Below are 11,594 nucleotides of genomic sequence, written 5' to 3'. Positions count from 1 at the left end.
TTAGATTGGGGACATATAATAATAATAATCCTTGCAATTGATATAGCTCCTTATCATGTCTTCAAGACTTCTCAAAGCGGTTCACAGAATATACTGTAAAGTGAATTGACTGTATATTTTGTGGGCGATGTACGGCAGCCAATTGCGCACAACAGTGTCCCACAAACAGTCATGGATTCAGTGACCAATTTATTTTATTTACTTTGAAGGAATTATTACCTCCGGAAAAATGATCCGCCAGTCGACTAACAACCAGGTTCCTATTTACTGTTAGGCAAACAGAGGCTTGTGGAGTAAGGAAACTTGCCCATCGTTTCACCCTCAAGATAATTGGCAAAAGAATCAGAAGGGAGATGAGGAGAAATGTTTTTACACAAAGAGTGGTTACGATCTCAACTGCACTGCCTGAATGGGTGGTGGAAACAGATACAATAACAACTTTCAAAAGGGAATTGTATAGGTATTTAAAGAGGAAAAATTACAAGGATAAGGGGAAAGAGCAGGGGAGTGGGACTGATTCGGTCGGTAGCTCTTCTGAAGAGCCAGCACAGGCACGATGAGTCAAATGGCTGCCTTCTGTGCTGCAATATTCTATGATTCCATGAAAGAATGGTGAAGGAAGTTATCAAAATGGAATTGAAATGGGATGTTTAATAAATGGGTGGAACAGGTTTCATGCCTGAATGGCCTCCCCGGTTCTATTTTCCTGCGATGTACATGGGAACAATTGGCCCATTGGAAAAGTCACTATTCAGTTTAAAACCAAGCCAGATGGTCCAACCTGACATCCTATTGCATTTCGGCAGGCAGTACACCCCATACATTTGACTTTCAGATAACAAAGCTCCAGTTCCTGACTGGTGTCCATTCACTCATCATTCTGCAGGGTTCATGCATAGGTGAGGACAATATTGGGGTGGAAAGTGCAAAGAATGGAAAATAGAAAAGAACGCATCAACTGGAAAGCTAATAAATAATGATGCATTCAGTACCTGGCATTGGGGGTGGGTGGGGGAGGAGTTGAGGAAGGGGTTACAGAAGGTGATGTTGTTCTGCTTGTAGTCGGTAATCAATTGGTCTATCTTTACTGTGAGAGTTAATTGCTATTAAACTATGTTAAGGGAGGAGCCAAACCAATGGCTGCATTGCAAAGGCATTTCCCAGTGCCAAACCAAGCGGGAAGCTTTACCCCTGGTCTATATTCAGTCTGTTGCTCTTACGCAGGGAGGCAGTGAGCACCTGAGTGAGGACACTGTCAAGCTGAGTCGGGCAAAGAAAGGATAAGAGAAACGAACACATCGACTAGAAAGCTAATAACTAATGATGTCTTCAGTACCTGGCAGTGGGGGGGTTACAGGCGGTGTTGTTGTCCTGCTTGTAGATGATGGCATCGTTGGTGTTGGTGTTCCTATCAAAACAGATTGTGGATATTACTGAAATTACTCCAAATATTTCTCTTTCAACCAGGTTCCTACTTACTGTTAGGCAAACGGAGGCTTGTGGAGTAAGGAAACTTGCCCATCGTTTCACCCTCAAGATAATTGGCAAAAGAATCAGAAGGGAGATGAGGAGAAATGTTTTTACACAAAGAGTGGTTACGATCTCAACTGCACTGCCTGAATGGGTGGTGGAAACAGATACAATAACAACTTTCAAAAGGGAATTGAAAAGGTATTTAAAGAGGAAAAATTACAAGGATAAGTGGAAAGAGCAGGGGAGTGGGACTGATTCGGTCGGTAGCTCTTCTGAAGAGCCAGCACAGGCACGATGAGTCAAATGGCTGCCTTCTGTGCTGCAATATTCTATGATTCCATGAAAGATTGGTGAAGGAAGTTATCAAAATGGAATTGAAATGGGATGTTTAATAAATGGGTGGAACAGGTTTCATGCCTGAATGGCCTCCCCGGTTCTATTTTCCTGCGATGTACATGGGAACAATTGGCCCATTGGAAAAGTCACTATTCAGTTTAAAACCAAGCCAGATGGTCCAACCTGACATCCTATTGCATTTCGGCAGGCAGTGCACCCCATACATTTGACTTTCAGATAACAAAGCTCCAGTTCCTGACTGGTGTCCATTCACTCATCATTCTGCAGGGTTCATGCATAGGTGAGGACAATATTGGGGTGGAAAGTGCAAAGAATGGAAAATAGAAAAGAACGCATCAACTGGAAAGCTAAAAAATAATGATGCATTCAGTACCTGGCATTGGGGTCGGGTGGGGGAGGAGTTGGGGAAGGGGTTACAGAAGGTGATGTTGTTCTGCTTGTAGTCGGTAATCAATTGGTCTATCTTGACTGTGAGAGTTAATTGCTATTAAACTATGTTAAGGGAGGAGCCAAACCAATGGCTGCATTGCAAAGGCATTTCCCAGTGCCAAACCAAGCGGGAAGCTTTACCCCTGGTCTATATTCAGTCTGTTGCTCTTACTCAGGGTGACAATGGGCACCTGAGTGAGGACACTGTCAAGCTGAGTCGGGCAAAGAAAGGATAAGAGAAACGAACACATCGACTAGAAAGCTAATAACTAATGATGTCTTCAATACCTGGCAGTGGGGGGGTTACAGGCGGTGTTGTTGTCCTGCTTGTAGATGATGGCATCGTTGGTGTTGGTGTTCCTGTCAAAACAGATTGTGGATATTACTGAAATTACTCCAAATATTTCACTTTCAACCAGGTTCCTACTTACTGTTAGGCAAACAGAGGCTTGTGGAGTAAGGAAACTTGCCCATCGTTTCACCCTCAAGATAATTGGCAAAAGAATCAGAAGGGAGATGAGGAGAAATGTTTTTACACAAAGAGTGGTTACGATCTCAACTGCACTGCCTGAATGGGTGGTGGAAACAGATACAATAACAACTTTCAAAAGGGAATTGTATAGGTATTTAAAGAGGAAAAATTACAAGGATAAGGGGAAAGAGCAGGGGAGTGGGACTGATTCGGTCGGTAGCTCTTCTGAAGAGCCAGCACAGGCACGATGAGTCAAATGGCTGCCTTCTGTGCTGCAATATTCTATGATTCCATGAAAGATTGGTGAAGGAAGTTATCAAAATGGAATTGAAATGGGATGTTTAATAAATGGGTGGAACAGGTTTCATGCCTGAATGGCCTCCCCGGTTCTATTTTCCTGCGATGTACATGGGAACAATTGGCCCATTGGAAAAGTCACTATTCAGTTTAAAACCAAGCCAGATGGTCCAACCTGACATCCTATTGCATTTCGGCAGGCAGTACACCCCATACATTTGACTTTCAGATAACAAAGCTCCAGTTCCTGACTGGTGTCCATTCACTCATCATTCTGCAGGGTTCATGCATAGGTGAGGACAATATTGGGGTGGAAAGTGCAAAGAATGGAAAATAGAAAAGAACGCATCAACTGGAAAGCTAATAAATAATGATGCATTCAGTACCTGGCATTGGCGGTGGGTGGGGGAGGAGCTGGGGAAGGGGTTACAGAAGGTGATGTTGTTCTGCTTGTAGTCGGTAATCAATTGGTCTATCTTCACTGTGAGAGTTAATTGCTATTAAACTATGTTAAGGGAGGAGCCAAACCAATGGCTGCATTGCAAAGGCATTTCCCAGTGCCAAACCAAGCGGGAAGCTTTACCCCTGGTCTATATTCAGTCTGTTGCTCTTACTCAGGGTGACAATGGGCACCTGAGTGAGGACACTGTCCAGCTGAGTCGGGCAAAGAAAGGATAAGAGAAACCAACACATCGACTAGAAAGCTAATAACTAATGATGTCTTCAGTACCTGGCAGTGGGGGGGTTACAGGCGGTGTTGTTGTCCTGCTTGTAGATGATGGCTTCGTTGGTGTTGATGTTGGTGTTCCTATCAAAACAGATTGTGGATGTTACTGAAATGACTCCAAATATTTCACTTTCGTTCCTAAACTCACACGGAACACAGGATCCCGGATGGAAATTCAAGATACGTAACTCAAAGCTGAATTACTGTTCATCTTGTTATAATTAGGGGGAAGGGGAGTGAATGCTGACCTGTGAGGTGACAGCCCAATTCTCCGTCCTGTATTCCGCACGTCTCCAGTGCCCCACACATCCAGCCAGTGCAGTTAATTCCGGTGTTGGCCAAACACGTGCAGTGTTCAGTGCAGTTCAAGTGTGTAAACCAGCTCTCGCCCACCTGAAAAGCAAACATCAGGTGCTGTTAACAGGTGCCTGGGCTGACATTCCTCCTTTAACCAAATTCACCAAAGCACTGTCTGAAGCCCCTGCTGTTTAAGTTCACGTGTAAACGGACATCAACAACTTCTAATTTATATAGCGCCCTCCACGTCGGGTGGCATCCCACAGAGCCTACCAATGGGGGAGCCCGATACCGAGCCAGGGCGAGGGGGAACCGGTGACCATAAGCACAGTCGAAGAGGAAGGTCTTCAGGCGCAACCGGAAATGGGGAAAGAGGGGGCAAAGCAAAGGGATCGAGGAACGGAGATCCACAGCTTTGGGACAGTAATGGCTGAAGGCACGGCTGCCGATGGTGGAGCGGAAGATTCGAGGGACAAGGAGGAGGCCGGAGCCAGTACAGCGGAGGCAGCGGGTAGTGCTGTGAGGAGAGAGAGGAGGTTGGAGAGATAGGGGATGCCAAGGCGTCGAGGGATTTAAACACTAGAGTGAGGATCTTGAAGTGGATCCGCTCTGTGACAGGCCGTCAATGGAGTTTGGCAAGGACTGAGGTAATCGGGGGGAGGCGCTTAGTGCGGGTGAGAATGCGGGCGATGGACAACACTGGAATATAACCATTGAATGCAGAACCAATCTGAAACATGACAGGCACCAAAAAGAGTGTGAGGCTGAGCAATCATTTGCACACTTACTGGATAGTATTGGTCATTTGCATCGACACAGCCACATTGGCTGACGGGGACACATGTGTCCGCACTCAGGACGTATCCAGGGTCACAGAAGCAGCCTTCAGCAGCTGGGAGGTGACAGAGGTTGGGTGCTGACTGGTCTGTACAGGTGGCAGGACAACTGGTCCCACAGCCCTCGTAATGAGTGTTGCTGCCGCAGGTCATGGCTGAAGAACACAAGGAAGTGAACAGTCAACACGTCTCCTTCACTAAACACGGTTAATTGCAATCAGTTACAATGGGCACCTCATCACCTCTCAATATTACAGTGAAATATCAAACACCCAATAAAATAAATTGTTTCAAACTGCTGAGAAAGAGAAACCAAAGGCTTTGTGTGTGTCTTGCTTACATTGCTGAGTACATTGCAAGATGTGATGCCAAATATTCAAAGTAATCATTTTCAGAACACGACTTACGACAGAATGTATTGTTCCTCCACTCTACGCAGATTCCAGCTTGTGCACACAGGTCAGCGTACGTCTGCAAGGCCAAGCATAGCGTCGTGTCGTGTTCTCCACCCAAACAGATGTCATAGACGCAGTTGTCAAAGAAGTTTTCGGGAGGAATTTTGCCATGGCACTCTTTAAATATACCTGAATACATGGAGGGGATGAAAGGGATGAAGATTTCAGCTATGTTCTTCCAGATCAATAAATACTGCATTCCAAATCACACCATTGGCAACAGAAACATGTGTTGGTTTTGGTTTGCAGTTTGTGTCTCCCCAGACCCATGATTTTCTATATTAATATCCTGTAAATCCTGTAGATCACTCCTATATCTTGCCTAGAAGGATTGTAATTACATCAGAATATACAGCACAGCAACAGGCCATTCGGCCCAACTGGTCTATGCCAGTGTTTAAGCTCCACATAAGCCTCCTCTTGGCCTTCCTCATCTAAGCCTTCAAGCAGAACCTTCTATTCCTTTCTCTCTCATGTAACTATCTAGCTTTCCCTTACATACATCTATGCTATTTGCCTCAACGACTCCTTGATGTTCCACATTCCCACTGCTCTCTGCATGAAGAAATTTCTTCTAATTAAGGACCTTCAATAGAGAAGTGTGCAATTACTTATAGCTTCGCCTTATTCTACCTAAAAAATCTCAGCCTTTCAATTAGATTCCAGCCCGAAACTAACTACAGGAAATGGAGACATTAGAATGTACGAGTGTGGGAAACATAGGCAGTGCCTTTGTGCAGCACCTATGAGGATCCGAGCCTGATAACAATAATAATTCTGCAATAATTCAAGGATTTGTTGCTAATGTTTCTGGATGATCACCGAGCCTCGGAGATGTAGACATGTCCTGGACTCTGCGAGTCAAGCTGGGCTCCAAAATGTGACAGGACTGGAATGGTTTCCTTAACCGTCTGTTGAGAAGATGCCCATCAGATGAATCTGTTTCCTATTAACAATGTAAGACATGGCAACTGTTCTGGGACCTGGTGCTGCAGTCACTCAGTGCCACAGTGGTGCCATGCGATGGTGCTATGCGACGGGCACCAGTTGGTTTGCTTTTGGAGTACATTGGTCAACGCCGTTGGATCACCAAAGTTGCTTTAATATTTTTGAAGTGAGAACTTATTGAAAAGACAAGAGTTTTACCTGTTGAGGCAGTGATCATTCCACAAGCTGTATCTTTCTCTGCATTTTCCTTATCATCCGGGTCACATACGAGCCCCCCTCCGCCATGATTGCAGCTGGATTGACAAATAAGGTAAATGAAACGGGATCAGGGGAGAATGGGAAGCACTGAAGGCCCTCAACGGCCTTGCTCCTTCCTACCACTACGCCCTGTTTACCCCATCTCAACTGATTTAAAACCTCCACTCAGCAGACTATGGCCTGTTCCACGTTCCCTGCGCGGCCCGCCCCACCATCGGTGGTCAGGCATTCAGACTTTCTGAGACCAACCTTTGGAACTCCATCCCACATTCCCTTCACTTCGCTCCCTCCCTCGCCTCCACCTAGGCCCGACTCAGAGCCCTCGTCTTCGACCACACCTTCGGCTACCCTCCCTGCCCTCCATCCTCCCCAATCCCCAGCTTGGGTGCAAATCCCTGACTGTGCAATGCCTTCGGACTTGGCGTTATACAAATGTAACTTTCTATTATATTTGAATTGTATTAACACATATCAATTATTGTCATCCAAAAGCAGAGGAACAGTACTGGAGGGCGTGGGGGAAAAGCAGAGAGTTGGGAATCCAATAGATTGTTTCATTATACACACAGACAATAGTGCAATGGGAGAAACGGTTATTGATATCAATAGTTCACAATCTTAGCAGGGAGCTGCCAAAGGACACTCCCAGCCTCCTGAGCTTGTGTGCTGAGGTGCTCGATAGGGTGGGATTTGTTGAGGTCCGAAGAAGGACCCAAATTGATGAACCGGTGATCTTTTCTCTTTCTAACATTCTTATGGAAATTGAACATTGTAATTAATATTATCTTATATTCTCTTTCTTTTATTTTTTTCCATCGAGAGGCACGGTTATGTTGCTAACACTTACTCTGTGTTATTATCAGGCACTTGCCAACTCTCGCCTAGCTCATTAGAATTTGCCGCGAAGCTGCCATTGGGCATAATGATATCATCAGCAGAGTCTCCATTGTAGTTCCCTGAAATGCACAAAAAGAGCAGAGATTCAGCGCCTAAAGTTTTTGATGGCAAAATCAGAATTTTTGATCAGGTTAACCATTCAAATGCTCGTTCCTTACTCATGAGAGACTGCACTCAAGGGGCTGCCCAACATTAGGGGTCTTGACCATCTCTGGTGAGATTTTATGTTCCATGTTTAACAATGGGAATCCTATCTATTAGAGCGAGCAGATCGTGCAATGGGTACCTTTGGGGTGCAATGGCAAACATCCTTGGATTAACCTGGCAAGCCTCTGCAGGCCAGTAGCCAGTCAGAGTGTGAATTAAGGTACTTCTGGTAACTTTGGAGATTTAGGCAGTCCTTGGCAGCCCAAAGGGGAATATCTATGTCGTGATGTATAAGTAAATCATCAAAGGTATCGAACCCTCCACCTACACCAATTCAGGAGATTGGAGAGCCAGGAACAGGGACTTGGCAATTGGGGACGTGCCCAAGAGCGAGCAAATAGTGCTCCCATGACTGTGCGTGTTTGTGTGTGTGTGAGACCCAGAGGCGAGAACCATACCAACTGAGACTTGCTGACCCCATAAATCGAGGGACTTACCACACAAGCCACAGAGCAGCCCAGCGTATGTCTGTGGTACTGACACATCAACATGGTGGGTGCCATCAAATCTCACCAACAGGTTGAAGTCGGTCTCCACCAAAACGTACGACCCACTGCGCCGGATGGTCAGGAGATCCTTGACTGATACTGGCAGGTTTACCCGTCTCCCGTTCAGCTGTGCAAGTTAAGAACAAGGATTGATCAAGCAAGTTTTTCAACTTCCCACACCCCCTCCATTCACATGTGTTATTCAGAGCCTGAACTGTGCCATTTTCTTCTGATGTCTTGCCACAACTCAAACTATTCTGGGTTTCCTTCATCCCATTAATCTCATCCTTCCAGAAGGCCCGTGTCTGTCCTGACCTAATACCACGTCCCCTTTCCTGGTAAACCTGAAATGCCCTAACTATTTCTTATGAAGGAAAGTGATTTTCTAAGCTCTCAGATCTCTATGTTTCCACACTGAGACAAAAGATTTCACTCTCTTGCCTGTCCTAACGATCTCTATTCAGCTCCGTGAAGAACATGCAATGAAAACTGTATTCACAGTCCCACAGTATTTTCTACACCAAGGCAGAGAGGAGACACTTGCGACATTGATTATAAATAATCAAACACAAGACAGGAGTGGGCTCTCACGTACCAGCACTCTATGGTTTTTCATCAGTGTAATCTGGTGGTTATAGACGTCTACGTGAACAGACTTGACCCAGGAGACTTTTGTGTTGGAACCTCGGGCTTCGTTGCTTGTTGATACATCAAAGTGTGGCAGTGATGAGGATGCATTGCACGACTTGGACAGCGTGTAAGTGCATGTTCCCATGAAATGGTGAACACTCGTGTCAAATGTGTTGTAGTGAGGATCCCCCGAGGCACTACATGTTGCAGCAGCTGTACACAAAACACAACCAATAGGTGAAGAGGGGCATGTGGAGTAAGGAAACTTGACAAACTGTTCGACCTGCCAGGAATTGAACCCAGGTCTCTTGCTTGAAGGTCTATCTTCAACATAAGGAGTTAATTGCTATTAAACTATGTTAAGGGAGGAGCCAAACCAATGGCTGCATTGCAAAGGCATTGCCCAGTGCCAAACCAAGCGGGAAGCTTTACCCCTGGTCTATATTCAGTCTGTTGCTCTTACGCAGGGAGGCAGTGAGCACCTGAGTGAGGACACTGTCAAGCTGAGTCGGGCAAAGAATGGATAAGAGAAACGAACACATCGACTAGAAAGCTAATAACTAATGATGTCTTCAGTACCTGGCAGTGGGGGGGTTACAGGCGGTGTTGTTGTCCTGCTTGTAGATGATGGCATCGTTGGTGTTGGTGTTCCTGTCAAAGCAGATTGTGGATATTACTGAAATGATTCCAACTATTTCTCTTTCAACCAGGTTCCTACTTACTGTTAGGCAAACAGAGGCTTGTGGAGTAAGGAAACTTGCCCATCGTTTCACCCTCAAGATAATTGGCAAAAGAATCAGAAGGGAGATGAGGAGAAATGTTTTTACACAAAGAGTGGTTACGATCTCAACTGCACTGCCTGAATGGGTGGTGGAAACAGATACAATAACAACTTTCAAAAGGGAATTGTATAGGTATTTAAAGAGGAAATATTTGCAAGGATAAGGGGAAAGAGCAGGGGAGTGGGACTGATTCGGTAGCTCTTCTGAAGAGCCAGCACAGGCACGATGAGTCAAATGGCTGCCTTCTGTGCTGCAATATTCTATGATTCCATGAAAGAATGGTAAAGGAAGTTATCAAAATGGAATTGAAATGGGATGTTTAATAAATGGGTGGAACAGGTTTCATGCCTGAATGGCCTCCCCGGTTCTATTTTCCTGCGATGTACATGGGAACAATTGGCCCATTGGAAAAGTCACTATTCAGTTTAAAACCAAGCCAGATGGTCCAACCTGACATCCTATTGCATTTCGGCAGGCAGTGCACCCCATACATTTGACTTTCAGATAACAAAGCTCCAGTTCCTGACTGGTGTCCATTCACTCATCATTCTGCAGGGTTCATGCATAGGTGAGGACAATATTGGGGTGGAAAGTGCAAAGAATGGAAAATAGAAAAGAACGCATCAACTGGAAAGCTAATAAATAATGATGCATTCAGTACCTGGCATTGGGGGTGGGTGGGGGAGGAGTTGGGGAAGGGGTTACAGAAGGTGATGTTGTTCTGCTTGTAGTCGGTAATCAATTGGTCTATCTTCATTGTGAGAGTTAATTGCTATTAAACTATGTTAAGGGAGGAGCCAAACCAATGGCTGCATTGCAAAGGCATTTCCCAGTGCCAAACCAAGCGGGAAGCTTTACCCCTGGTCTATATTCAGTCTGTTGCTCTTACTCAGGGTGACAATGGGCACCTGAGTGAGGACACTGTCCAGCTGAGTCGGGCAAAGAATGGATAAGAGAAACGAACACATCGACTAGAAAGCAAATAACTAATAATGTCTTCAGTACCTGGCAGTGGGGGGGTTACAGGCGGTGTTGTTGTCCTGCTTGTAGATGATGGCATCGTTGGTGTTGATGTTGGTGTTCCTATCAAAACAGATTGTGGATGTTACTGAAATGACTCCAAATATTTCACTTTCATTCCTAAACTCACACGGAACACAGGATCCCGGATGGAAATTCAAGATACGTAACTCAAAGCTGAATTACTGTTCATCTTGTTATAATTAGGGGGAAGGGGAGTGAATGCTGACCTGTGAGGTGACAGCCCAATTCTCCGTCCTGTATTCCGCACGTCTCCAGTGCCCCACACATCCAGCCAGTGCAGTTAATTCCGGTGTTGGCCAAACACGTGCAGTGTTCAGTGCAGTTCAAGTGTGTAAACCAGCTCTCGCCCACCTGAAAAGCAAACATCAGGTGCTGTTAACAGGTGCCTGGGCTGACATTCCTCCTTTAACCAAATTCACCAAAGCACTGTCTGAAGCCCCTGCTGTTTAAGTTCACGTGTAAACGGACATCAACATTTTATAATTTATATAGCGCCCTCCACGTCGGGTGGCATCCCACAGAGCCTACCAATGGAGGAGCCCGATACCGAGCCAAGGCGAGGGGGAACCGGTGACCATAAGCACAGTCGAAGAGGAAGGTCTTCAGGCGCAACCGGAAATGGGGAAAGAGGGGGCAAAGCAAAGGGATCGAGGAACGGAGATCCACAGCTTTGGGGCAGTAATGGCTGAAGGCACGGCTGCCGATGGTGGAGCGGAAGATTCGAGGGACAAGGAGGAGGCCGGAGCCAGTACAGCGGAGACAGCGGGTAGTGCTGTGAGGAGACAGAGGAGGTTGGAGAGATAGGGGATGCCAAGGCGTCGAGGGATTTAAACACTAGAGTGAGGATCTTGAAGTGGATCCGCTCTGTGACAGGGCGTCAATGGAGTTTGGCAAGGACTGAGGTAATCGGGGGGAGGCGCTTAGTGCGGGTGAGAATGCGGGCGATGGACAACACTGGAATATAACCATTGAATGCAGAACCAATCTGAAACATGAC

The 11,594-nt window shown here is 45.9% G+C and overlaps 1 protein-coding gene across 1 annotated transcript in view; it reads right to left on the bottom strand.

Moving 5' to 3' along the window:
• Nucleotides 1-11,594, bottom strand: part of LOC103191204 (zonadhesin-like) — a 57,575-nt gene that overhangs the window by 15,859 nt on the left and 30,122 nt on the right. The window contains exons 28-39 of the mRNA XM_042339209.1: nucleotides 10,804-10,948; nucleotides 10,559-10,636; nucleotides 8,737-8,984; nucleotides 8,091-8,268; nucleotides 7,397-7,505; nucleotides 6,490-6,584; nucleotides 5,296-5,472; nucleotides 4,841-5,043; nucleotides 4,004-4,148; nucleotides 3,759-3,836; nucleotides 2,548-2,619; nucleotides 1,337-1,408 (exon numbers count right to left, since the gene is read on the bottom strand). Coding sequence (XP_042195143.1) covers nucleotides 1,337-1,408; nucleotides 2,548-2,619; nucleotides 3,759-3,836; nucleotides 4,004-4,148; nucleotides 4,841-5,043; nucleotides 5,296-5,472; nucleotides 6,490-6,584; nucleotides 7,397-7,505; nucleotides 8,091-8,268; nucleotides 8,737-8,984; nucleotides 10,559-10,636; nucleotides 10,804-10,948 — 1,600 coding nt within the window. The remainder of the gene's footprint in view (nucleotides 1-1,336; nucleotides 1,409-2,547; nucleotides 2,620-3,758; nucleotides 3,837-4,003; nucleotides 4,149-4,840; nucleotides 5,044-5,295; nucleotides 5,473-6,489; nucleotides 6,585-7,396; nucleotides 7,506-8,090; nucleotides 8,269-8,736; nucleotides 8,985-10,558; nucleotides 10,637-10,803; nucleotides 10,949-11,594) is intronic.

This window comes from Callorhinchus milii, unplaced genomic scaffold (genome assembly GCF_018977255.1).
Source record: "Callorhinchus milii isolate IMCB2004 unplaced genomic scaffold, IMCB_Cmil_1.0 Scaffold11, whole genome shotgun sequence".
NCBI lineage: Eukaryota > Metazoa > Chordata > Chondrichthyes > Chimaeriformes > Callorhinchidae > Callorhinchus > Callorhinchus milii.
The sequence above is the reverse complement of the archived record's forward strand: the minus strand, read 5'-3'. Positions and strand labels throughout refer to the sequence as shown.